The 26266-nt window shown below is 43.6% G+C and overlaps 7 protein-coding genes across 7 annotated transcripts; 5 read left to right on the forward strand and 2 right to left on the reverse strand.

The window, feature by feature from the left end:
* Window positions 1-8345: 8345 nt before the first annotated feature.
* Window positions 8346-8782, reverse strand: BO88DRAFT_189971 (uncharacterized protein). Its single transcript, XM_025701806.1, has one exon. The coding sequence runs from the start codon at window positions 8657-8659 to the stop codon at window positions 8432-8434; it is 228 nt and encodes a 75-aa protein (XP_025557740.1). The 5' UTR covers window positions 8660-8782; the 3' UTR covers window positions 8346-8431.
* Window positions 8783-9852: 1070 nt separating this feature from the next.
* BO88DRAFT_189983 (uncharacterized protein) lies at window positions 9853-10692 on the forward strand. The gene is made up of 2 exons (XM_025701807.1): window positions 9853-9903; window positions 9980-10692. The coding sequence occupies exon 2, from the start codon at window positions 10170-10172 to the stop codon at window positions 10590-10592; it is 423 nt and encodes a 140-aa protein (XP_025557741.1). The 5' UTR covers window positions 9853-9903; window positions 9980-10169; the 3' UTR covers window positions 10593-10692.
* Window positions 10693-13082: 2390 nt separating this feature from the next.
* Window positions 13083-14056, forward strand: BO88DRAFT_475174 (uncharacterized protein). The gene has a single exon (XM_025711860.1). It carries the CDS (start codon window positions 13398-13400, stop codon window positions 13845-13847), a length of 450 nt encoding a protein of 149 aa, XP_025557742.1. The 5' UTR covers window positions 13083-13397; the 3' UTR covers window positions 13848-14056.
* Window positions 14057-16850: 2794 nt separating this feature from the next.
* BO88DRAFT_475178 (GATA-type transcription factor) lies at window positions 16851-18590 on the forward strand (the record flags this gene model as incomplete). Its single annotated transcript, XM_025711861.1, has 6 exons — window positions 16851-16885; window positions 16954-17272; window positions 17348-17417; window positions 17442-17872; window positions 17966-18289; window positions 18417-18590. The coding sequence occupies 6 exons, from the start codon at window positions 16851-16853 to the stop codon at window positions 18588-18590; spliced, it is 1353 nt and encodes a 450-aa protein (XP_025557743.1).
* A 753-nt stretch (window positions 18591-19343) lies between these two features.
* Window positions 19344-22116, forward strand: BO88DRAFT_458466 (uncharacterized protein; the record flags this gene model as incomplete). The annotated part of the gene is made up of 5 exons (XM_025711040.1): window positions 19344-19419; window positions 20834-21187; window positions 21261-21711; window positions 21785-21998; window positions 22060-22116. 5 exons carry the CDS (start codon window positions 19344-19346, stop codon window positions 22114-22116), a joined length of 1152 nt encoding a protein of 383 aa, XP_025557744.1.
* Window positions 22117-22546: 430 nt separating this feature from the next.
* Window positions 22547-23165, forward strand: BO88DRAFT_475204 (uncharacterized protein). Its single transcript, XM_025711862.1, has one exon. It carries the CDS (start codon window positions 22790-22792, stop codon window positions 23069-23071), a length of 282 nt encoding a protein of 93 aa, XP_025557745.1. The 5' UTR covers window positions 22547-22789; the 3' UTR covers window positions 23072-23165.
* A 1993-nt stretch (window positions 23166-25158) lies between these two features.
* BO88DRAFT_429974 (uncharacterized protein) lies at window positions 25159-26067 on the reverse strand (the record flags this gene model as incomplete). Its single annotated transcript, XM_025709197.1, has 4 exons — window positions 25159-25308; window positions 25338-25650; window positions 25677-25876; window positions 25921-26067. 4 exons carry the CDS (start codon window positions 26065-26067, stop codon window positions 25159-25161), a joined length of 810 nt encoding a protein of 269 aa, XP_025557746.1.
* Between the last annotated feature and the right edge of the window lie 199 nt (window positions 26068-26266).

The following is a 26266-nucleotide window of genomic DNA, read 5'->3' on the forward strand; positions in this document are numbered from 1 at the left end:
GGGCTGTCCAAGTCTTTTCTAATATTAATAATTATCAGCTCCTGCTCTGTCTTGATAAATATTAACTGTAACTAATTACTTTTCACAGGTGCAATGTTTTCTTGTTAGTAACTAAATTAGTTTATTAAATATAGCTTTATTTATATGAGCTTTATTACTCTACTTAATTAGAATTAAAAGCGCTGCTACTTCCTGTTATTAATTTTATTCATAGATAGATAAAACATAAATATTTAATAATATGAACTCACTATTCCTGCAGCCTTCTACAAAGATAACTATAGATGCTGATAGTACTTGAAGAAAATCTGCCATGCTTGCAAAGACCTTAGATTTTTTTAATCCTGTAATCATACTATTCCACCCGAGCTATAAACAGGTATTCTAGAGCAGTCCAAGGACTTCTTCTATCTACCGGAAGAGAACAAGGAGAAATATAATAAGAGTAAGTTTATAAATAATATCTATATTAATACCCACTGTTTAATCTCTTAAATAATAACAGCCTTAACCGCAGATGTGAATACTTTCAGGCCCAGAAATTTGAGAAACTAATTACAGGTAACCTGAAGAAGAGCTTTTTTCTCTGTTGATATCTTCTATTAAATAATCCTGATGTTCAGGCCGGTAAATTCAGCCAGGGACCCGACAAATATCCTGCTGAAATGACAGGCCCGTATATTTTCTGAGACACGGTGAGTTAATCTTATAGAGCTATTCTAAGTCTTATAATTAATTTTATAATTAGCTTTGTAAAAAAAATAGGACTTGATTCAGGTACTCTGTGCAGGTTCTATACTAAATCTATTATTATCTTTTACTTACTTTACTGTCTTCCTCAAGCACCTGATGTATTGGAGCTGGAATAAGATATGCACTACCAATTCTCTCTATTCAACTCTAAACTTATATTGGAGGATACCTCTGATCAGCTAATATTTAGTTACAGAAATCAGGACTTACAGTAATTTTGGTGCTATATCCATTCTCTTACAGTAGTTGGTCGGGGCCTACAGGCTTAGAGCCGGATATTAAATGAGTGGATGATCATAGTGCCTGTGCCTGGCATAATAGTAGTTAATACAGGAAATATGATAATGCGCTGGACTAATAATTAGTATATCTCTGACTTATATGGAGTTATTGACGCATTGGGAGCAGCATAATTATAGTATTTGGTTTTTCTTTAATGGCAATGCAGATTTCCCTGTCAAGTGCCTGGTATCTCAAGCCAGACGGAAATCCCAGACACAGCCTGATTACTGTGAATAACTGGGATTTTAGCTACTAGGCGGATACCTTAAGGGATAGAATAGTAGAAAATAAAAAGAATCTTATAACTTAGAGTAATAATACTAGGATATATATAATTAAAACAAAGTTACTATAGAGATAGTATATAATTTATTCTTTTAACTACAGAAAAGCATGAGAATCCCAGACTTAACTCTATCTTAAGAATATATAGTTATATATCCAAATCACTGGGTACTAGAAAAGCCAGGCATAGCTTGAATAAAGAATATCTAACTCTCAAGATTTTAAAAAAAAGTAATAATTAATTCAGAAAGTCTAGATATATAATTAAAGTCTCAGGTATATACTTACCTTTAATAACTAACTATATAATTACGTGGCGGGCTTATTCAGAGCCAGGCTAAATTAAAAGAATAAAGTATCTATCTATTCAGTATTAGAGTTATTAATAGCTTATAATCTAGCAGAATTAAATATATAATGGATAATTCTGAGCCTTGGTAAAGAGACATAAATTATATTATTAAGTATTACTGGATAGCTTCAGAATTCATTATTCTATATAATATAGTCAGTGGTAGACCCAGCACCACCGGCTGTATAAATTTAGTAAGTCCCGAGGTCAAAGATATCACAAGGATTCTAATATGCCAACTTATTATAAAAGCCAATCATGAAAATCAGAGAAAGCAGGTATAGTAACTACTTAGATCTCTTAAAAATATCTAAAGATTTAATTTAGCAGTCAGGAAATAAGTACAAGCCAGAGAGGATTAACTTAAAATATTATACTATAAGTCAGAGCTTTATTTATATTATATCAGCTCAGGATTACCTCTGATAAGCGTATCTCTTTCTAGAATTAACTAATACTATATTAATATATTACCCGGGTATCTGAATACTATTAAATTATCTTTCTTTCCAGAAAATCTAATTTAAAAAAAATATCTTTTATTTTCTGCTCTTCTCTTCTATCTTTCTAATAAATCTTAATTCCTCTAATATTTATGCCTGCATCCTATTTATTCTTATAATCTAAATTATGTGTTTGTCTGTGATTGCTCTTTTATATAGCACTGTATAGTTAATTAAAAAAGTACTGCTGAATTAATTTTATTAAGCTAATACTTAGTACAGTAATTTAATAGATAGTCTGCCTCTCTCTAATTATCATCTGTAGATTGTATTACTAGTATGCGTTACAGACTACCCTGGTTAATTAATATTATTTAAATAGCAGCTGTGGCTATTTATCTCCTCTGTGTATATTATCTTAGATTTTTATATAAATATCTCAATTAATCACTGTTTATATTTTTAATTCTGCCCCCAGACCTTCTCAATAACTAACATAAGAATATTTATTAATTTTAAGTACTATAATATTCTCTCAGGCTTTTTTATTACTAATAAAACCTGGTCAGACTTTCTTCCTTTCTATTTAAATAATATTATTATCTAAGACTGTCTTTCTCTTTCTTTATTTAAAAATAATAATTAATAGCTTTTTAATTTATTTTCACTGCCTATATCTTAGACTACTGGACTTACTCTCTAAAACATCTCTATTACTAGCTCAGAAGCCAGTTTCATCACTCCCTGCCAGATAATACACAATACTACCAGTAATTACAAGCAAAAATGCTTCCTGATACAGGCTATCTTTCCATAACTTATACCCGCCCAGACATCCCCCACTCCTATGCACGAAATCACCTCGCGGGGTAGCATCATGAGCATTAGCAGCAGTGGCAGCGCCGATAGCAATCAATCCGGCTTAAGTATTCCCAGCTACAGCAGCAGTAATGGGAGCCCGGTATATGATTATCCAGGGAGCTCCCGTCGGCCTCCATCTCAAGGCTTTGAAATAAACAAGCACAAATAATACAAACACAAGCATTTCCTCAAGCGCAGCCGCGTGGCTGCCAATAAGTACTGCAAGAAAAAGAAAAAGCATGCTAAATAGCTGAAGAATTACTATAAGATAATCTTACAGAAGAATAAGTTTCTAAAAAGCCAAGTAGATTATCTGTAAAGTAAAATCTTAAATCTTAAGAGCAAGCTACTGCGACATTCCTACTATAAAAATAAAAGGATTAAGTACTATTTAACAAAAATAATAAAATAGCTTTCTGATAAAACTAATATAATAATCTAGAGTTCAGAGAAGAAAAAAAAGTCATTACCTCTAATAAAAAGCTCTAAGAAGAAGCAGGATATAATAATAGATATTAAAAATCTAGTATAATTTACAGCTGCCGCGGATAACTTAGTAAGAGAGAGACAAAAAGATCCTAAATAAAGATTTAATTTTAAGATTATTAATAATCTGTATATAATAATCTGTAGTAATATAATTAATATCTATATAATAAGATACTATAAATATTTCTGTTTTCTTTCTTTCTTAATATTTCTATCTTTTATCTTTTCTAATAGTTTTTTTCTTTTTTCTTTTCTCTTATATTACCTCCTCTAGCTATTTTTCTTTTCGGAACTTTGTTCAGAGTTATAATTATTAATGACAGTGAAAAATGCTGTGTCTGAGCTAGATTATAGATATAATTAATAATAGTAATAGCTAGCATACTTAATGATTTTCCTGGATATAATATAGCAAGGGGTATTTTCTGATAAAGGCAAAGATTAGCTTTAATCTAATTATTTTAATCATATTATATTTTCAAGTAATTCCTTGAGGATGAACCTATTCAAGTATATTAACTATTATTATTATTTTTAATAATAACTGATTAAGTAGCTAATAGTATTCGCGACGGCACTACTTACTTAATTAAGATTATAATAATAATCACCTCCCAATATCCTAACACCTCTTCTAATATGTGTGCCATGCTGCCAAACCTGATTATTAATTAGAATAGTAATAATGTCATAGCTTCTATACTGAATATATTTAATCCATACTTGACTAATAATACAGCTTGATTCATATCATATAACAAACCCTTTCCCCTAACATGGCTGATCATAATATAATTGAGAACAGTAGTAATTACTCCTCCAGCATATCCCCAGTCCCCTATCCTCCCTCCCGACCAGCCTCTTAAGCCTGGGGATCTCCCGGCTCGAAGCTCTCTCTACATGATATTTCCGCCCTTGTGGCTGGCTTCCCGGGCCCGTTCTTCACCGGGCTGGAAACTACCACCGGAGGCTTGGCCGCCAATAAAGGCGATATTATACTGTTCACTTTAGTTAAGAGTTTATCCTGTAGAGATAGGAGACAGGATGTCGAGTTACCTGCTTATTTTTATCCATAGAGTAAATTCACCGGAGTAGCCAGATTAACCACTCTTACGGGCGATATTTTAGACTCCTTTTGTAGGGGTGGTTGGCGGAGTTTCCGGGGTTACTAGTACTGAAATTCAAAGCCATTCTAATAGTTATATTATAGTGTGTATAGTATGGAGTATATGAGTATATAATAGGCTTTGGGACAGATGCTTATTAGTTAAGATAGAAAAAAGATTTATAAACTTATAGTAGATAAATTATAGGTCTTACTTAGACTCTAGATAATAATACTTATATTAGTTATTAGTCTACCATGACTACTCGCTGATGTCAATGTTAATGCAGTAACTATAACTGAGATTATTATATATATAATATAACCAGGCTTGTTCCACGTTTCGAGAAATTTCCTAAGGTACTGACTGTGCGGGTCTAAATAGTATATTTTTATAGGCAGGGTCAAGATATATTATTAAAATAGAATTACTTGAAGAAATATAAAGAGATAGGCTCATATTTTTTTCTGTTTTATTATTTCTTTTTGAGAAAAGTATGGAAGGTTGGATATAATAGTTATTGTAATATTATTATAGATAGTCTGGGCTTGGTCAGTGGTGATATAGTAGCATTGTGCTTGCTGATTTACAGAGAATGCAGGTTACTAGTGGACTGAAGGATGGGGTTATTAATTAATTATATAGAAGTATCTTGATATGATCTTTCTCTATGTAATTGCCCTATAATAGAAGAGATAGAGATATTGTGGACAGACTACCACCCTTATTAGCATTAGATAGTCAAGACAAGAGTACGGTCTGACCAAGGGCCTCTAGATACCACGGATAGAGATAGGGCAGCCACACTCTAAAAGAATAGACCTTGATCCATGTACAGAGTCTTATTTCTTACTCTATAAGGAGGTTAGGAGCAACAGGAGTATCTGCTAATAAATCTTAATCTAAGATATTTACTATGACTGTTATTCTCAGGATATTACTATTAATATTATTATTATCTTATCCTTATCTGTTTCTAATCAAACTGCTCCCCCAGTCCCTGGATCTGAAAGTTAATCTGAATAGTTATTCTACTACTTTTCTGTTATCCAGCCGGGGGCTCTTCTAGGGATTCTGAGTAGCAGGGCCTTTTTACTGGAACACAGGATAAGAGAGCCGGGACTATAAATAATCCCCGGTCTGTATAATGAGCTGTCATTGAGCTCTGGCCACTTAGCATACTTGCAGCCTGCTGGGGATATCATAGTACATAATCCCTGTTACTAATTATTACTAGATTGTGTTGCATAAATTTTATCTAATACTAGATCTTTTCTATATTCTCTTTATAAATATTTTCTGTAATCAGATCTGGCCCTTACACAAGACAAAAGAGATAAGTAATAAAAGATATACATACAATACTCAGTAAATATTATTAATAACATACTTCTAAACCCCCTTTCACTGGTTGCAGTTGATAAAATAATACCGAATAGTTATTCCAACAGTGGATCGGGCAGCTAGAATCATCATCATGGTAAATATATGTGGGCTACCATGAATCCATCCTACATCACTGCAACTCTCTTTGTAGCGGTGTATCTATATGGTCATTAAAGTGCTCTTATTCTTTCTTTCACCCTCATTCCCTTATTCTTACTCATGGCTCTCCTGCCCCTCTACCCATTCAAGCCTTCTATCCATAGTATCCCACCTATTCTGTGCAAAGCACCGAATTACTTGACCGTTGGCGGGTGGGATAAGCTCGTTAGATGCTCGGAGAATTGTCGGGCCGTTGCAGACCAGATGGCACTGTCTGTGGGGCGACTGTCCGATTCATCCACTTAAAACCGACGAGCGAACAGGCGTCGAGAAAAAGAAAAGACCGATTGTCTTTCTGCATGGTAATCCAAGCTGCAGCTATATGTGGGAGAAATGTGCTAGTGTCCCCTTTCTCTATAGGTCATGAAGCCGGGCTTGAAACTGACTACGAGCGTGATCCGGATTTAATGTAGACATTGCCTCCTTTGTCTCGATAAGGACACGATGTCTACGCTTTGGATTAGCTTCGTTACAGCAGAAGTGATAAGATTCTGCGCCCTGAGAGAATCATATTTAAAGTCCAAATCCACTAATTGATTCAGTTCTTCGAAGCCACTAGGATTACAAATGCAGTTCTAGTTGCCCATGATTGGCGTGAGTAAGTATGGTGTGGTTTTACATCTGGTAATATAGAATATTAAATCCTAAAAGACAAGGCTTGAGCCCAAGACTACCTGGCTGGCGTGGATCTTATGAAAGTTGTGACAAATATAGATTCAAATAACTATATAATTCAAATCCTGTTATTACCTGTGCCTTGTTCTGGTAAACATATCCCGAAACCTTGTGCAAGAAACCAGACCCAGTTCTCAAGTATATGCTATGGTTTGATGGCGAACCTCGAAATCGAGACTGTATTATAAAATATTCTCTAAGCAACCATAGCGTTATTTCCAAATGTCAACAGCACAATGGGCAGCGGTTTGATCCTCGATCTATCCAGTCAGTGATACAGGGCGAGTGAAAATAATGGCCGCATGCCAGCTAGTAGTAAAACATATCCAATCCCAGATTCTCCAGGCAGAACAGACACGTGTCTGGTAAGCTTTTTGAATATCATCAGTCTGACTGGAAAAAGAGAAAATACATGGTGGAGTAATGAATAGCTTGCGCACTATATGCTGTTATAAGTTTATCAAATCCACTAGCAGCGACTTTATCCATCATGATAACTCTGGAATAAGAATTGCAAGTGCCCAGTTGCATGGATATCTCTCCATCATATCACACCTGAAAGCGAGGCTAGGAAGTTTCATAATTCATCTAGTACATCCTCTAGAAATATACTCCTCACATGAGCTCTAATCGCAGTAACCTGGATGCAGCAGGTACAACATATAGATAGATATAATACTGAGCTCTGCTCAGATGCTACCAGTGGCTCAAAACATCCCTATCCATAACCACACATAATTCTCACTGAACCTGTTATATAATAGAAAAGATAGGACCGAGCGGCCCCTCCTCCATTCTACCTTTTCTAGTTACCGAGAAGGGAGGAGGTGTAACCAATAGAAATTAAGCTAATCCAACCTACGTGAGAGAAATTACCCTGCCAGCCCGCGGTAGGGATGGAGATGACGCAGTGCTCTTATAACACCACAATAAGTTGAGCCCACTTTGATGTTTTTGTGCGAATGAGAAGCGATTCACTTGATATAAGGACAATGATGACGTATACGGGAGTTCAGGCGATGTGCCTGCCCACAGTCTGCGGACCAGGACTCTGCATCGAACGTGAACTAACGGTGGCCATTCCCTTATGCGAAATTGGCGTCTTGTTGCTCAATTCCATCATAGACTCCAGGTTGGGTGAAACACGAGGCTCACCATGTGGAATACTACCCTAACTATAGCTGGAATATAATCCCTATTATACCGGTATTGCCTTCAGTGTTGCTTTCCGTGGAACCATGAGGGGGGCTGTTGTCGCCCGGAACGCCTCACCGGGAAGGGAAAAGCTATTGGCAGTCCCACAGAAACATAAACGTCCCCTCTTCTTCTTGACGCAGAAGTGACGTCCACCAGCATTATGCTCAACTAATAGCATGGACATCAACGACATCATAAGTGGTTAAGAATTTGCCCATCGGGAAGGAATAGCGACGTACTGTCCGGCTGGCGACGGGCAGTATTTCGGAAGGGTTGTAAAAGTATAGGTGCTGGCTCGGCCGATAGTAGGCTGGGCCTTCACTCAATCCTTGTAAGCTCCGAAGATAAAGGATTTCTTTTAAAGAAAGAGAGCGAATATAAAAGTAGTGGCTTTTGAGTTAAGAAGGTACATAGTTGCATGTCGCGGTGTCATTGAAGAAGTTTTACCAGGGCGTATGCACCGGGTGAAGCAGTTCGCAAGGGCTTTCTGCTGATTTTGGAATAAGCCCCAGAATAAGCCCCAGAACAAGCCCATACAGGTATTGTACGTCCGCGGAGAAATGAACCAATTTTGTCAAAGATGACCGTGGATGGGATGCGCTTTCCGGGCGAGGCTCAAGAGAGATAGTCACTGACTCCGTCTCCTGACTGGTGCGTGCTCTTCCAGTCATTGGCAGTATCTCTTGCTTCCTTCGTTATGCGGACTCCTTACAGTTGACTACTGGAAAGCCCCGCTGGTGTGGTAACACATGAGGCATCTTTGCTACTTCGGTTTGCATATCAGAACAGCAGAGGAAAAGTTCAAATAGAACCCTCAGGTTGAGATTAGGCTTTGTCTCCTTATTCTACATTATGGAATCTCGCTTGCGCAAGAAGATGTGTCACTTGCGAAATACATTATGCGGGTCAAGCTTCTTTTCCAGCTTCCTGTAGCCGGGACAAGTTGACACCAAACAGGCCCTCGGCAGTAACTTCACGTCCTCCTGCAACTAACAAGGGAGCTCCGTAAGGCGCGATCTATTGATGAAACCCGCTGCATTAGGCAAAGAGTCTTACCAGCAAGTTTGGGATATGCCGCGACACGATCGTCAGCAAGGCCCTGTTACGCCTCCTCCTTAAAGAGCGCGCACTTTTGGATCCACGACGGATTTGGATCCACGACGGAATCATGTCTGCCAACCTAATATCATACGAAAGTTGTAATAAGGCCCTCGATTGGCACGTGCGGTATCTCCAATGGGTACCTAAGCAACTTTTGTGTGTGGCAGCAGCTCGAAGACCAGCACACTATCTCCCATACGAGGGTAAGTTTTCATAATCGCTTCGAATCAATTGTAAAATTCCCGTAGCAGGGCCATTTCGAGCGGTGTTTGTTCCACCGATACTTTGGCGACCTTCTAGCACTGGATCGACATAACTGACAAGGAACTCCACATACCATATTGTACTGCATCCACTCAGAACACGGGCTAGTCCGCACGCGTGAATATAATAGTCACCCTGATCAGATCCATTCTTTAAGCAGGATCTATTTGGCGGAGCTTCCCGGTTGCGGAGAGCCCGCAACATGGTGCGCATGGGTGAGTTGCAGTAGTTAAGCCGCCCGGGACAGCCGGGCGCTACCAGAACCGACGGAGCCGTTGCGTCCAGAGACGAGCTGTAACCCATGGGGTGACATTCCTCGTCCACAGAGACGCGAACCGGCTGCTAGAATTTCCCAGCCAATCAGCGGCCCGTATCCACGTACTACTCTAGTCCCCACAGAATCTCTCTCCTGGCCACTTCTTCGAATATGCTATCGGCTGCAATAGTCCCGGTTCGCCGCGAAAGTTCGTGGTTCGGTTGATGGATATATAGACCTGCCGGTGAACAACATGAGATCCTCTCCTTCCTCTATGAGGCCAGCTACTGTCTGGTCAGTGATGAACAACCGTTCCAACTGGTCGCCGGTCTATATGTCATATTACTAACAAACTCGTGATGTCAGCTAGAACTATTCTCGGCCTTTCCACGCCTGCGGATCTGGGCCCCGCCCTACCTGGCCGCTGGTACATATCAGGATCTAGTCTCGTCGAATGGCCCTCAGGTCCTACACGGCAGAAGTATTTGAAGGAAGCAAGGTAGCGAGCAACAAATTCCAATGTGCATCCTTCCATTGCCTTATTTTCACCATCAATCGAAATGCCTCGGTCTCTTGGAACGTCGCTGGGCCTAATTGGCAGCGGGCAAGAACCACACTCCCTTTCCCTTGCCGCGAGCTCTACTCTTTGCAAAAACGCCACTTACATCTCGGATCCCAATGCCTCGAGAGTTCACCCTGCACCGAATCACGCCGAAGCAGACGTGCGTCGGGCTTACCACGCTGACCGAGATTGTGACTCTGGAGACAGCGCGAAAAAGCAGACTGTGTTATGCCTTCCAGGTTGTCACCACGCCCGAGCCAAGCTGTCGGGTATGGATGATGCTCCTTTAGATGGGAGGTCGCGTTATGCTTTGAAAGAGTATTCAGAATCGTTCGATGATTACCGTCTGTTGAAACGGAGGTTGTCCACGTTGACACACTCACCGCCAAGTGATAAAGCTACATGGCCTGTCAACATGTAGTGCAATGCACTGTGATGTATGCAGTAGCTTGAAACCGACTGCCCTGGACTTATCCACAGGATACACGCCGCCGCTACTAGGGGAATCTCTGAGAGAAATTGCGGCGATGCTCACTGTAAAACATAAATGGCTGTATGTAACCAGATGTCCGCTCGTAAGCATGACATGCTGCGTACAGTCGAACATTTCGCATATTTTATCACTGCACGCTATTATGGAGACCGCTGCTATCTTGACGGTTCTTCGTGCGAGCGGCTTCTAGCGAATCTTTGTATGTTACTGAGTACCATTTGGTACTTTCGAGACTGCCCACTTCCGTACGTGAATACTGCCATGATAATCCGGAGGTAGCGTCTTGAGTCCAATTGAATGGCATCAATCGTCCTGTAACACTGACTAGGCACGTGAATACTCTGGTATTATCACTAGTAAATTCGAGACCTACTGAACGCAGGAATGAAATGCATCTTTAAGCTCGAGCACTAGAAACGGATAGCAGTGGCCATTCCCAGCCACTATGAATATCTAGCACTAGTACGCTAAAGTCACGACCGCAAATCTCGAAAAGACGCAGGTAAGCGTCGCGCTAGCAGTAGGCCTTTGCCGCGCACATAACGGTGACAACTCCTAAGGACTAACTCACAGCTCTCTGGAACTGTGAAATCCTGAGAAGCTGACCTCTTTTTCCGGGATCTCGGATTCCCTACCTGATCCGAGGTCAACCTGGAAAAAATGGTTGGAAAACGTCGGCAGGCGCCGGCCAATCCTACAGAGCATGTGACAAAGCCCCATACGCTCGTAAAGATGAAGCTATTCAAACATATAAAGAGTGTTTTATTGTAGAATACTATGACTTATCTGTAAAGCCTTTAATTGCGGTTAATTCGCCACGAAAAAGATGTATACTGCAGTATTTGATATTGAGATACATAGATACTAGAAAATACTTAATACTAGCTATTATACTATAAGAATTACAATAACAAAGATTATAATTAGTTTAAATATATATAGATAAAAATCAATATTTAGTTTATTTATATATATTCATCTATATAGTACTGAATTACTTTAGATTGAATCGGTTGTTGCATTTTTAGTAGGAGAGCGGCGGCTCGTTGTTGCGCCGGTTCGTTGTCCGATTACGTTATAACGTATTGTTTAACTAACGTAATCGGACAACGAACCGCCGGGACAACGAGCCGCCGGCGGTTGGCCGCTCCGCCCACCAAGATGCAACGATCGATTCAAAATGAAGCAATTCAACACTATACAGATGATAATATACAAGACGAAACTAGGAGTTGGCTCTATCGGGGCATCTGAGGCGATTATGGCCTTCTTTATTGCAATTACTGCAGCGGGGTGGCCGGCGTTGAGTGCTTGGAGTAGCCTGTTTCTCTATAGCTTCAGCATCCTTTTCTTGAGTAATATGACCTGCAGTATGGCTATCTAAAATGCCTCCTTCTTGTAGAAAGCGTTTTGCATTCTCTTTCTTGTTCTTTTTATATTGATTCACTGCACCGGAGTTGATCCAACTCCTGCTGAAGCAGTACAGCATTCTGCATGGCCATTTCTGCATCTTTATACACCTTTTCAAGTGCTTGACCCGCAATAAGTGATGATAATTCCGCTCCCTGCAGTGATTCAATCTCAGCTTCTTTATGATTAGGTTGATAAAGAGTCAAGGGCGTTTTTTCGAGATACATAGATTGATTAGATGACGAAGTTGAAGGCGGAGGTGTTTGACTCTGGAATCTTGAGGTTTTGAAGCACTCTTTCAGGATTGTATGGAGAAAGACCTGTTGCAGCAAAGCCTTGCTTTATATTTGCTGTATTGAATGCTTTGAAGTGTATCATTTTGAAATGATACGAAAAATCTTCTTTTTGTATATGGAGGATGTTTTATCAGCTGCATCTTTGATTCGAGGGCCGTACAGAGTCTTTAGCGGTACAAAGCAAACGACATCAAGCGGTTGAAGTTTATGGGATGAATGAGGCGGCATGTGTAAAGGAATGATCAATCTTTCTTTACATAATTGATCAAATTCAACAGTTGAATGACTTCCGTGGCCGTCAAGGATAAGGAGGCGATATCGGCCTACCGTCTTTGAGGCTGTGTATGCATCAAAATATTGAAGCCAGTCAAATGCGAGGCTATTATTCGTCCATCCGTTATCGCTAACACTGATCCGCCAGTCATCGGAAACAGCTTCAAACCGCTTCTCCTGCTGCATCTTGCCTGCAAAGATAATCTGTGAGGTAGATCGACCCCTGCAGCACTGATTGTGACGATAGAAGTGACCCATTCACGATTTCCAGGTTTTAAAAATCTTGCATTCGTTTTCACGGGATTCAGTACCACAGACAACCTTCGCAGTTGAAGCGATTCCCATTAAAACCCCGTCTCATCCATGTTATAAGTATTGTGTTCAAGAATCCATACTTTTGTATAGTATTCTTTACTAATACAAACCACCGGTTTACGATCTTGGGATCCTCGCATTTTGCACGTTGATAATCAAAAGATTGAGTATACTTTGACTTCAATTCAGCCTGGTGACGTTGAATGAATCGATTGACCCAGCGATCACTAATAAACGCGTCTTTGGGTTTTTTTACTTCAGTTTTGATGACAGAAGGATCTCTGCAAGATATCGTACTTTCGCGATTGTAAGCGGATAGCCTCGTGAAACTAATTCGAGTATCCTGCGCTTCAACACCAACTGATCATTGATAGATAGCTTTCCCAAGCTTGCCTCTGTTCCAGCGCGAGGTTTGACTCCTTTCAACCGTCCCTTTAGAATGCTTATCTTGACATCAAATGCCGCAGCGCACGCCTGCTTAGAGGGAAATTGGCCTCGATTAAAGGCCTCACAGGCAAGCGCTAGTCTCCTATCTCTAGAAAGACCTCCATACGTCTGGATAGCTCCAATTTTGAATGAATTAAGCAATATCGAATATTGCGTGTTGTGGAGGTTTGAAGCCGAGAGAGTCGCCGGCGGCTCGTTTTCCCGGCCGTTCGTGGTCCAATTACGATACGCACTGTTTGTTATTCATGAGTTGACCTTCAGCCGCATTTGTGAGGCAGATGAGTGGTCTGAGAAGGTTCTCGAAACGCTGAGCAGACGCGTATATGGGGTCGGGCGCCCAATACATGCTGCTGAGCGTTTCGGGGGCTCGGCCGCTTGGCTCCGGGAGATCTCCGCACCCAAATCCGGAAAGCCGTCCAGTCACTGCCTAAGGCCAGAGTGACCAGGTTATGTCTTCCGAGCCCCACAGCCTGACCCCATGAGCCTCGGTTTGCGTTCTGCTCGGCCTTTGCTGTTGAAAAATAAGCTGCCTTTCCTGGGATAACCGAATCAAGACCATTCCTTGATCTCTATGGGTTGTGTAGCATCCATCGCTTGTGGCCACAATAGCCCTGATCGGAAGGGGGCCGCTACCATGGAAGGTAGCTAGATGAGTATGGGATGTTGTTCGTTGATCACTATGAACCTAATCAAACGTGATGACTAGATGCTCACTCTTGGTGATCACGCCAGTACCATGATTGGGTAAGTGATCATGATCTGGTGCACCGTGTGCCGGCGTTCGGAATCGACCACTTCATTCCTGATCTCCACTCCCTGTGCCGTGTTAGCCGAAACCAGAGAGCACCCCTTGTATTTCATCGATGCCTATCTTGGTGGTCTGCCTTCCATCTCGTTTCTTCGCAAACTTTTTGGAATGCCGTCACTGTCCCCACGCGACTCAGCCGACCGGTTGGCTATAAGAGATATGGAAGGAAAATCCACACATATGTCTCGCGCCTTTATAGGCTTGGCTCCCTTATTATTGCCTGGCAGCGCAGGACGAGACCGACATCCACCATGGCAGCAAGGCCGCGAAGAATACATAAGCGTCTTTCACGTAGTCTGTTGGGGTACTTTTGACAGTCCTAGAAAAATCATCAGCCGCGAGGCTACAGAGCCTGATAGTTATATAGGTATTATGTACAAGTAGTGTAGAGAACCACTGTCCACCATCGCACGGTGGGCTCAAGAAATTTCTCTGTACCTAGCAGTCGGTGCTCGCCAAGCGGAGCACGAATACGAGTACCTTCTCGGATGTCGAGTAAATACGATACTCTGCCTTGCATTAAGTCCAGGACTAGTACGTTGGAGTAGGCAAGGGCTCCATCAAAGGTCTTCGGGGGAAATGATCACTGTAGCGTAATGGTTTGAAACTTTGGATCGCAGAGGCGGGAACATCCCTCAGCTTGTAAATACTTTCACCAGATGGCTGATAAGCTTACCGTTGACATTTACTCCCGTTGAAATACCGTAATAGTGCAGGCGATCCAAAGACACCCTTTTTCTCGGCCATGAAAGTGGAGGATCACCTCTCTCAGAACGCGTTAATCAGCGGTATCTGTTGACATCATAAATGATTTTGTCGCGCTTGGTCAAGTAGTCGTGGCAATGACTTCTGTGATTAGATAATCCTAAGGTACGTAAAGAACTTATGCGAAGACTACGGGACGGGAGAGAACAATGGTTTTACACAATCCACACATTCTGTACCTAGCGAAATTTCCCCGTTCAATCTAATTGCACTTTGCTGTCCGCTGTCCAGATAAGCTGGACCAGACTGTCATGTTCTATAGACATAGTTGTAACAACGGAATGCTATGTGTTAGTTATGCGTCAGAGCGGAAGAGATTAATGTACTCAGTGTCACCTACGTCCAGTGATTTCTCCAGTGCAGATGTCCAGGTTGCCTTGAGGAAATCCACGATATCGATAACCGTGGAAATTTTGTAGGTTTGACTTATTGGGGGTTTTATATAGTTACGTAATTCCCGGTTTCGTTAGATGACGCATTAGTGATTCGACCGATTAAATGTCGTTCCCCTTCTGATTTTCTGGGTTCTACATTAAAGAGTTTCCCATATTTCTTACGGACCGCGTCAGTGATTTCCTGGTTAGATGCGTCAGCATCCCGTATCCACTCAATGAATTGAGGAACCACTTCAGCCTCAGTATACTGATCATTCTGGACCTTCTTTTCTTGCTGTATAACCTTCTGGACTTTCTCAACTGTCAGTATGTTCCTTGTAAGCTATCTGCTTCTTTGGGTGCTTTCTCTTCGAAGTTATTTCTCATGGTTAGCCTGTAATGCATCATCCTATTTAGCTATATAATAATTCTGTCTGTTATTGCAAGCTCGCAGACTTTAAAGACCGTTGTATCGTAGATTTAGTAGGTAAGACTAGACTCAACCCTTTCGAAGTAGTCACTTAGTAGAATTTTCATATTTCAAAAGTTGTTGTATATCATGTGGTGTTTGAAGCACTGAACCATTTGACCGGTTGTCTAGAGTAGGCGGTACTATAAGATCTGCATTCGGTTGTTGAAGCACTTGCTCGGGATTTGCGGGGACTAATCCTGCTGCTTTAGATTTAGTGGCAATATTTGACTTTGTTAAAGCCTGCCGATGAACTTTATGATAGCTATCTAAGAAGTCCAGTTTGTTAATATGATTTGTGTCATAGCATGCTTGCTCTTGAATCAATCCACTGTACGCATGTTTACGCATGTAAAATAGCTGACATGAAGAGCTTGAAGCAGATGAGATGGATGGATGAGCAGGTATGTAGATAAGAATAACCCGATATTTAGTACAGGTTTGGTCGAACTCAGGTGGAATGGATTGACCTTCGTTCCAAAGCCCGAAGATGTGTTTTGTTACTATGATTAGAGCCGGAGGTAGCGGCTCTCCATTTTATAGTTAATTGAAGTGACCTGTTCCCGATTATCTGGTTGAGACAAAGGCGGCCGACCTGACCTCTCTCATTTCGTCATGACTTTAGGAGCGTGGAACATGCCTATTGCAAAGCCTGTTAGATAAATTAATCGATATCCTCTGATGAGACCCCGTACTCCGTAATAATTCAAGAGCCCGATTGAACCAGTCTTCTATTAATTCAAGATCTTCCATTAAGCCATTCAGTAGTTGTATCGTCTAGCAAATTGGGCTATGAAGGATTCATGGCATTAATTAAAGCTCGAAGCCCATTCAGGGCCCCCTTCGTCGGAAGTTGAACAACTCAAGTATAATCGTAACACGTTACATATTAGGCACATATAACTCTCAATAGCTGAGGTATCTTAGCTCGGAAACACATCTTTCGTATGGTATTACCGGGTGGCCCGTCCGATGGTTGGTTAACGTTAGTTATCTATGACAGAGTTATGTTATTACTAAGAAACCCCAATGACCGACCAAAGCTTTGGGTTTTACAAACTTTGGTATGTTGCGTAACATGTGGGTACTCCACCTACAGCAAATGTGCTGATTATTTTTGTGCGCTTCTTAGGGAACATCTGCCAATAGTGGGAATTCTTTGTAAAGACAGACCTAGCTGCGCTCTGAAGCACCCTGCTATATCAACAGCACCTACATCTTCTCCAACATCACTTCTGAGCCCAACCATGTATTCCAATCAATCCTTGCCTCTTTCCTACTCTGCATTGACAGGCTCAGATCATTTACAGTCCGGAGGTATATCATCTCCAGCTTCGCGACGCATACTTAAAAAGGACAAACGGCAACGACAGCATCAAAGACAAACACTTCCGTCAATCCATGAGACTCTAGAAAATGACAATGATTTATCTTACCCTGCGCCGACTCTAGTCCCTCTGTAACAAGTTCATCATGCACTGCCTTATGCTCTACCTTTGAACATTATCGGGTGATTAGGCACTGAGGGGCTTTCAGACCCACTGAATTTTTTCTCAAGTATATCAACTGGTCCTCTCATGCAAGAATTCGGTTATCGTCCTCAGCCGCAGTTATAAGTAGAGGTAACAAGGTCTAAGTCAGCATCAATCAACACTCAACACGCGAGAAACGCGTCGTTACAATCACATAATTTCGGGAAAGCGCCTACTCAGAGTACGAAGACAGGCATTACTTCAATTTCTGGATGCCAGGTTGATTCTGTCTATGAGTATAGCGTGCCTAGCACGCCTCCTACCGGCAGTCTGGCTTTATCTAATGATTATAGTGCGTTCTCGCAACCATTCTCCTTTCAGTCGTATCTACAAATAAATAGGCCAGACTATCCCTCAGCTTCCTATGATGCTAGACCCTATGCGGGAGCGTTATGGAAACCCGGTATGGACAATATAAAAACAAATCTTGCAGCCCGTCCTACTGTTGTAGGGCAACCACAAAGCGATTCCATCGAATGTCACCTAGATATCAATGAAGTTGAGACATTTCTGCATGAGGTACGTTATTATCTACTTTTGGCACCAGATAAACCATAATCAGGGCTCTAGTTGGTCCTGAGATATGAAGCGTGGTATCACTAAAATTACCAGATTACCGCGATAAGCACTAGGGTCTTGGATTTTTCAAGGCATTATATAACAAGAACACACCAAGATCAGCATCCTGGCCCTGTATTGGGTCATCTGCCCACGATATGTGAGATTGAGAAGGTGTTTAACTTACAGTGTTGTAACCAAGACACTTTACTTCGTTTACAAAGAGCACTTTTAAAAAAGCATGCTTTTACCGAGCAGATGGCACGGAAGAATGCTTTTAAAACAGGTGGGGCATATGATGATATCCACATGGCAATATACCAGGAGCGATACAAGGGCAGTAGGGGATTTGCTAGCGCGGATTTGAGAGAGCAAAGAGTACATCTACTATGGAAACTTCTTACCTTATATTATTATTATTCCCCCCTTGCCTACTGATTTTCGTTTACCATGGGATTACCCGTCGCCACATACTTTGCCATCGCTAACAGCGGCGCTCCTGCAGGACGCTGCCACTACCAGTCATTGCCACGGTTGTGGCCGAACCAAAACACCGGAATGGTGCCGTGGGCCTGATGGCGCCCGTACTTTGTGTAATGCCTGCGGCTTGCACTATGCTAAATTAACTCGAAAGGTGGCCGTGAACAAGGCATCCCTTTGCTTCAACCCTCAAACCTAAGACTGACCCTTGAGTCAGCGTCGCGGAAAAGCCAATAATATTACCCTGTTTATATATGTCGGGTTGGAAACGGCATACTGTTTAGAAATGTTTGATCGTAATACACGGCTAGTTGGTTGATTTCATTTACCCTGGACCCCTCGCCGCCATGAAAATAATTGGATCTTGAACCATAGCCCACTAGGTTAGGTGCGGATTCGTATTTTAGTTTACTTCGATTGACACCCGTGGTTTCGTTAGTATGGTGGAGAGGTGCAGGGATTCGACTCCTTTCATTATTGCTGTTTATAAGATTATTCTTTGTATGGCCACCTTCAGCACTAAGTCACCGCTTGGCACCTTGCCTGCATACTATCAACTAATTTATCTAAAAATGTCTCTGGTAACGCATCCCAAGCAGCCCGTACAATCTCACGTAGTACATCATATGACAACTGCTCATCATTAGGGAGGTATTGTTCAATCCATCTTTCGTCCAGTTCCAGACAGCTTCGATTGGATTAAGATCTGGCGACAAAGCTGGCCATACAATTGAAAAGATCCCACGCTTATTAAACCTTTGAATAGTGGTCTTACTTGCATGACCAGGAGCATTATCTTGCATTAACTGAAGTCGTTGTTGTTCGTTCCGCTCAACCAAGCGTATAAAACCATCAATAATAGAAATAATCCGTTCAGTATAGCTTTCAGTGTTGATAGATCCCCATTCTTTCTCGCAAAAGAGACATGGTCCTTTAAATTTGCTGTAAAAAGATGCCCAGAACATCCAGCCACGCTTACGTGGTGGATATGTACGAAGACAGGTTTCATCAAGCTCTTCACCACCTTTGTGAGTCCACGTATGTGTGTTTATGAAAGCCTGAAGTTACCCAGGTTTCATCAGTTCAGAGTATTCGAGATGTTCAAGAGCCCAGGCTAACCTTGCTCGTTTATTAGCTGGTGAAAATGGTGGTTTTCGAAGTGCTTTACAGCGTGTATAACATCGCTTTTCTAAAGCACGCGTTAAAGCTGTTGGTCCAACAGGAAGTTGAAGCTCTTCAATAACACGATAGAATAGTAAACGGCGTGTACGTTTTGAACTTGATATCCATTGTATAATTTGATCAACTTCTTTATCTGAGAGCTTTGGTGCACTGCTTCTTGCTTTCGGGGTGTAGCTTGCTGATTTTGACACGTATATTGAACTTGACGATAGCTAATCTGTAGCTGGTCAACTATTTGTTCATAGGTAAAGCCAGCATCACGATGAGTAAGAATACGGATACGGTCATCGCGATCAAGGCGCTCTGATTTTGTTGATTTTGGGGAGGTAGGTTCAGGGGTAGAAGGCATCTTTTGAAAAACACCAAGAGTTAGTAGAATTCATCAAATCTTACGCGTTTGTGGGCTTCAACTCCAACGCGTGGCTATATCAAGCAGGCGGTGTTGGATGAGATACTCACCGCTTCAAGGATTCGAATCCCTGCATCTCTCCACCATACTAAGAAAACACCGGGGTCAACCGGAGTAGACAGTGGGAGAGAACAGATTGCAAGAGCCATAGATAGTACGTGGACCGGTCGTGTGAGAGGAAGGACGATCACCGCGATCCATTGTTTCCCACTGGAGCAGCAGCAGCAGCAGGAGGAGGTTCAGGTTTGATACTTCGATTGCCAGGCCACTAGGGAGGCTTGACTCCGGACTAGGCGGGTGTGATCAAAGCCGGACAGACGAATGGGACAGAATCAAGGTGAGAACCGCAGCATTCTGGCGCTGGCGGGTCACCTAGAGAACACTAGAGAATTTAAAGTAGAGGAGGAGAGGGGTTGGGAGATGATGATTAAAGTTGTGGTGCCGTTCATTGATTGCTTGGGTTGCTTAATGCCTCTTCCGGTCAGCCCCCCCTATCCAATCCTACTCCCCCCTCTCCTACTCTTTCACTCTTCTCCCATTTCCCTCTTTACTTCTTCCTACCTCACTTTTTTTTCCCCTTCTTCAACTGCTGGGCACCTTCTTTCTTTGTTCCTTTCTTTTTTAGATGATTAGTAGCTTCTCGTTCCTTCCTTCCTTTCCCCCCTCCCTTCCACACCCTTGTCCTGCAGTCCCCCCAGTGTCTGTTACCTTCCAGCTCTATCAGCGCTTCTTCTGACTCAACATTCTCTGCCTCTTCCTCCTTAATTTCCATTCTCTGAGTGCATGCCGGTTGTGCGGATCGGGTTCTCCCGACCAATGGTCCGCATTGATCCGGTGCTGAGTGACTGTAGTCGATGCGGCCATCTCGACCCCCGCTTGGAATCTTCGATGCGAATTACACCTTGGCACCTCTATACTCCAGTTTCCCGGCCGCCCTGACCAGTTCTTCTCCCTCATTCCCGTCGCTGCAGGATCAGGACACTTCAGTCTCCGCCTACCCCAGTATGGGGCCCGGAAAGTATCCGCGAAATGTCTCATTCTGGCACAATCCGCCCGCGCAACCCCAGCCGCCACTTCCTCCCACCGCCGTCGCCACCTCCTATCCGTCCGTGCCCCCGATGCTCCGGTCGCTCCTACAACCTACCTCCGATCAGAAAAAGCCCAAGCGCACCTGAAGTGGCTGTCTCACCTGCCGATCCCGTTGGGTTAAGTGCGACGAAGCACTTCCCATCTGTGACAGGTGTCGTAAGGGCAACCGTTACTGTGTCTATCCATCAGCCACCTCAGGCGTATCCAAGTCCGGGACCCGTACCGAGTCTAAGCCCAGAGGTTCACTATTGCGTGGAAATGGCTCTTCCAGCCACCCAGGATCCGAAGACACCCGGGCCTTGGAGCCCATCGCCGACGAGGGAGATGGAACTAGTGTCAGGTCGAGTACCCGTCTGTCCCCGTCAGCTGCGCCTACGCCAACCACATGGTCCATAACCAATCTCGCCAGAAGACAAAATTGTCAGTCTTTGAAGCAGCGCGGAGGGAAACCTGTTGCGACCGACTCGGAACCGGCGCGGATTGAGAATAGCACTTCGCCGTCCGCGTCCACAATTACGTTATTTAGGTTCAACTCATTAAGCGCTCGGTCGGCCAGTATCGACGTGTCCCTGCCTAGACCATATGGATCTACTTTGCCCAATATGGCACATTTGGCCGACGATCTGCAATTCTATCTCAAGTATCATCAAGAGTCCCATCTCGTACCACCATTATTTCCTAAAACCGGTCAATGACCGGTTGATCCATGAAAGCATCATTGAACTGGCGTTGCAACATGGTTCTCTGTTGTATGCTGTGGTGGGCTTCTCGGCATATCACCATTGCGTTCAAAACAATAGCGGAAAACTTTACAGCTTCCTGAAATACTACAACATCGCGTTGAAGCTCCTGCGCAAGTCCCTGAGCTCGGGTGAATTACATAATGAGGCGACGCTGATCACAGTGCTTGTCCTCGCCACTTTCGAGGTATGAAATACCCAGCAGCGACTATGCTCTGTCTTGCTTCCGAGCCATACTGACTCGCCAGGAATCTATCGGTAACTGGGTCAACCTCATGTGCACCATCAGGCTGCACAAGCATTAGTGTGGGAGATCCTAACGCCGAAATCTGCCGATATGAACGAGCTCCACAGCAAGATTTTTGTTTGGTATTTCCGATTCGATGTGGTTGCAGGAGGTTTGGCCGGAAAAGAGACGGACATGAGTCGTTGACTGGTACATTGCGAAAGAAGAGTACGAGTTTAGCAAGCTGGGCGCCACCTGGACGATGTAACGAAGCAGCCGGCGCTGGCAATACGACCAATCGCCGGTTTGTATTGGAAATGGCGTCATTATATATGCAAAGGTATCGCGCGGACTAATCACAGTTAATGCGTTCATTGTTCAGAACGAACTGTTGGGGCAAAACACGTTTGCGTCAGAGGCGACCAACATCTCTTAAAAGGATCTCAAGCTACTAACTGCTCACACCAGTAACTTCAGATTGCCCTGGCTCTGCCTGCGGATATGAGTGATCAGTCTCCATATTTTCATGTAGATCTACCATCGTTTAGTCTTCTTGCTTGTAGTATCTTGGATGCGTACATACTGGCCAAGAACGATCTAAATTCCGTTGAACATTGAAGTGGCTGCTCGGCAGCTAGTGTAATTAAGATATCGTATAAGCCGGTAGGATATCGCAATTGCGCCAGGATCTAGAAACTCGACTACAAAATCGAAGAGAGTTTTGGACACCACGTTCGAATCCCAAGCACTGGATGGGAAGGCTGCTGCCCAATTTATTGTTTGGTTTGGAGATAGTCTGCGAATTATCTCACAACGTTCACGGGTTGACTTGCTTCCTTTTCCGGATTGGCGGAAAGACAAGTTCCGACTCCTCTGGCGGTTTGAAGAATAGCTGCACGTTCCTAATGAAGATGACGAGCTTTTTCAGCTCATCTGTCCTAGTCATGTCCGACCTAACATGCTATGAAGGTCAAAGCTTGAGGCCTCCAAGGACTCGTACGTTTTGTGACCAAGTCGCAACCTTACGTACTTAAAGGCTTCAATAATAGTATTTGCTTAGCTGCTGAGCTCCCGTAAGTGGGTCGTAATTACGGCGGGATCGCATGATGCGGAGTTTACGGCGTCCATCTCGCGCGCTAGGTTGTGAGAAGTTTAGACTGTGAGTCTGCAAGTCTTTCCTCTCCTTTTGTTCATGCAAAAGCCCTTACGACTACGGTTACCTCAATGTAAACCTCAAGTTGAATGCCTTCTATCGTTCAATTTACCTTGAACCCCGCCGGCCCGGTGTCAGTTGCCAATATCTGAATCCAAAACCAACAAGACCGAACCCCTTACCCCACCTGGAAGGGGACCGCGTCAATCCACGCACTTTCTGGCCGTCTTGCTAAGGGATTGGACTTGGGTGAAATCTTAAATCAACATCACTTTGTCTAGATGGGACCAACACTCTAAGACAGACCAAGTCATCAGGAAGTTCTTGGGTTCCTGTAATACTTTCGGGGAAAACGATCGGCAATCAAAGGCAGTCAGCTAGAGCGTCACTGGATAGACATGCTGTTCGTTATTTCCATTCCGCTCAGTGCATTCAGCCTAGCGCGTCCGCTTTACACAAGCTTCCAGATCGGCTGCTTTCAGAAAACGTGCCGGCTGCTGATCTCAATCGCCTCCTGTTTGAGCGATCCGACTCCTTCTGTCTAGTTATCAAGGTTGAACCAGTCACGGTATATTTCCTGCCTTCAGACAGCACTTCACTGAGACGTCGGAATCAGTCACGTATTCTTACCAGCTACAAGTACGGTATGCATAAACAGCTGAACTAAATAATAAATTGTTGAGAATATGCCACACCCCGTTAGATCGTACGTTTGGCTCTCCGTACCCTCTTTTCAGTCAGAGTAGTTTGCCGTAGTGTTCCAACCCCGATCACTGCGAATACACTAATCCATCTATTTGTTGCCTCGCTTTTGGACTGTAAGAGGGCCCTCTTTAACCAGGGGCAGTGCACGCCCGTGTCAATAATGGTGTGCGTTATTCAAAGTTTTCTGGCGCTGTTTTCGCTTGTCTTCAACTCTCCTTTTCTAGGCAGCCGTTTCATCTTTTTCACGAGTCTTTCGAGCATTGATATTTTTGTCGACACCAGTGGGTTTTGAAGCTTGCTTTTCCTGAACGTGTGTTGGCCATGTTTCCTACCGCCAACGAAGTTCGCTGGATGGCTAGATGGTAATAATCACAGTCGGGACGCAGAGAATTGATGTCTTGTCTACGGGCTGCCTTAGCGTAAAATACGAAATAAAGTGAAAGTGAGTGACAAACAGGTATACTCTTACGATTTCTGAGGCATACAATAAATTGCGGTGCAGTGAGACTGACTAACAGCAGTGTCTCGGGAACTCTCTCGAAATGGCGAGGAATGGGCCTACATCGTTTATAAAGCTTGTCAATGTAAGTCATTAGATTGTGCGGTCTTCAACATAGAAACTCGAAGTCCAATCCCGCGGATCAAGCTACATTCTGGATTTAGCAAGAACATTTCTCCAGGTAACTGCCACATCTTCCGCCTGGGAGTCAATATTGCTTTGGATTCTTACAGCAATGCTCTCAGTGCTTCGTACAGGCTTATTCGGTACCGTCTCGGATCGGGTCGTATCTGGCACCTGCAGCATATAACTGCGGGGGTATAGTGTAGAGATTCGCACGTCTTTGTATGTCCTTCTAAACGGGTTGCTCGTTCTGGATATTCCAAGAGCTGCTTCAGTCATTCTGTTTGACCGGTAGCGAGTGTAGTGGTTGGCAATAGTTATACGGAGTTGTGTGCAATGTACACTTTGAACCTGCCCTCATTAAACCTGCCATATGTGAAGGGGTGGTTTTATATATGTGGCAAGTAAACATGAAGCAAACGTCTGCGAGTCATTCATTGCTATTCTATTCATTAGCTTAAAACAGTAGCAGACAGTACAGTATGACCTTGGGCACCGTATGTAGATTGCCGTACAGAAGAGCATCAATCTTTTATCGTCAATAACATTGTGCGAACATTGCAAACATATTGAGACATGCAAAACCGACACCCCTACACCACGAACAGCCCCTGTTTCTAGTGAGCATTGAAGTCGTACGCCTAGGTCGAGTGACGTTGCTCGGCCTGGCCTTCCGGCACTGTGACATTACGTGATAACTTCTGGCTATTGGCACCGACATTATCGAACGGCCTCATTTCAGTTTCCTGGTAATCCGTCATAGTCTGTAGTAGCCACGGGGGTAATAGCGACTCGCAATTTCGAACGGAAGCGGGCGCACGCGCTTCTTGATGCAAGCTGCGGTGCGGCGGTGGAAGTCTATCATGGGCAGTGCTGCGGAAACAGGCGCCAATGGATCCCGGGGAGGCAATAGCATTGGAGACTGAGTCGGGAGCGCCAAGCTGGCTTCCTCGCCATGCTGCACACAAGGGAGTCTTGAAACTCTCGGTGGCACAGTCTCTAGGATAGAAAAGAGCCCGAGTGCAACGGACAAGGGAATAGGCTCCGATTGATCAAAGGAGGGATCCGGAGGGTACAGCTCTTGTGAGTGGTCTCCCCAGAAGGGCATCCGCTTCAGCTCGGGTACTGTGGCTCTTCAGCGTCGCCTCCAAAGGGCCACCCGCCTGGCTGCTGTGCAGGAATAGACGGATGTAAGAAACCGTCGGTCTCGGACCCGGTCAGGTACTCGGATTGAGACCAGGTCCAATCCCAGAACGATCCATGCAATGTCCCCTGCGAATATGGATCAGTGGCCCACGGCATCGAGTACCATGGGTATGCCATAGACTCCCCAGCCAAGTTGTCTGCGGGCAAATAGGACTTCGAGAGCGCAGTCGCGCTAGACCAGGGTCACCAGCCTGGACTTTCGCAGTTTGGGATGGGAGCGTGCAGCTCCTATCATCTGTAGTCTCATTCCGCTCCCCACAAGTAACGTCTGCAGGGATCATAGTGGGTGATTCGCGTTCAGCACCACTGTCTCTTGGGATGGCGACATCTGAAGCGCAGCCCATATCGGACACGCTCCATCGGTGTCCCTCCATGGATGCGCTGGCGTGAGCCTCATACGTTGCTGTGGTGTTACTAGAAGGCTGGTCTGGATAAATCCTGCGGACTGGCGACGTCTCTGTTCGTGTTTCGGTAGACGTCGTAGTACGACGGTGCATCTTCAGTCAATCCGACTGAGGAACGCACGCACTTCCGGTCTTTTGG

This window comes from Aspergillus vadensis (genome assembly GCF_003184925.1).
Source record: "Aspergillus vadensis CBS 113365 unplaced genomic scaffold BO88scaffold_34, whole genome shotgun sequence".
Taxonomy (NCBI): domain Eukaryota; kingdom Fungi; phylum Ascomycota; class Eurotiomycetes; order Eurotiales; family Aspergillaceae; genus Aspergillus; species Aspergillus vadensis.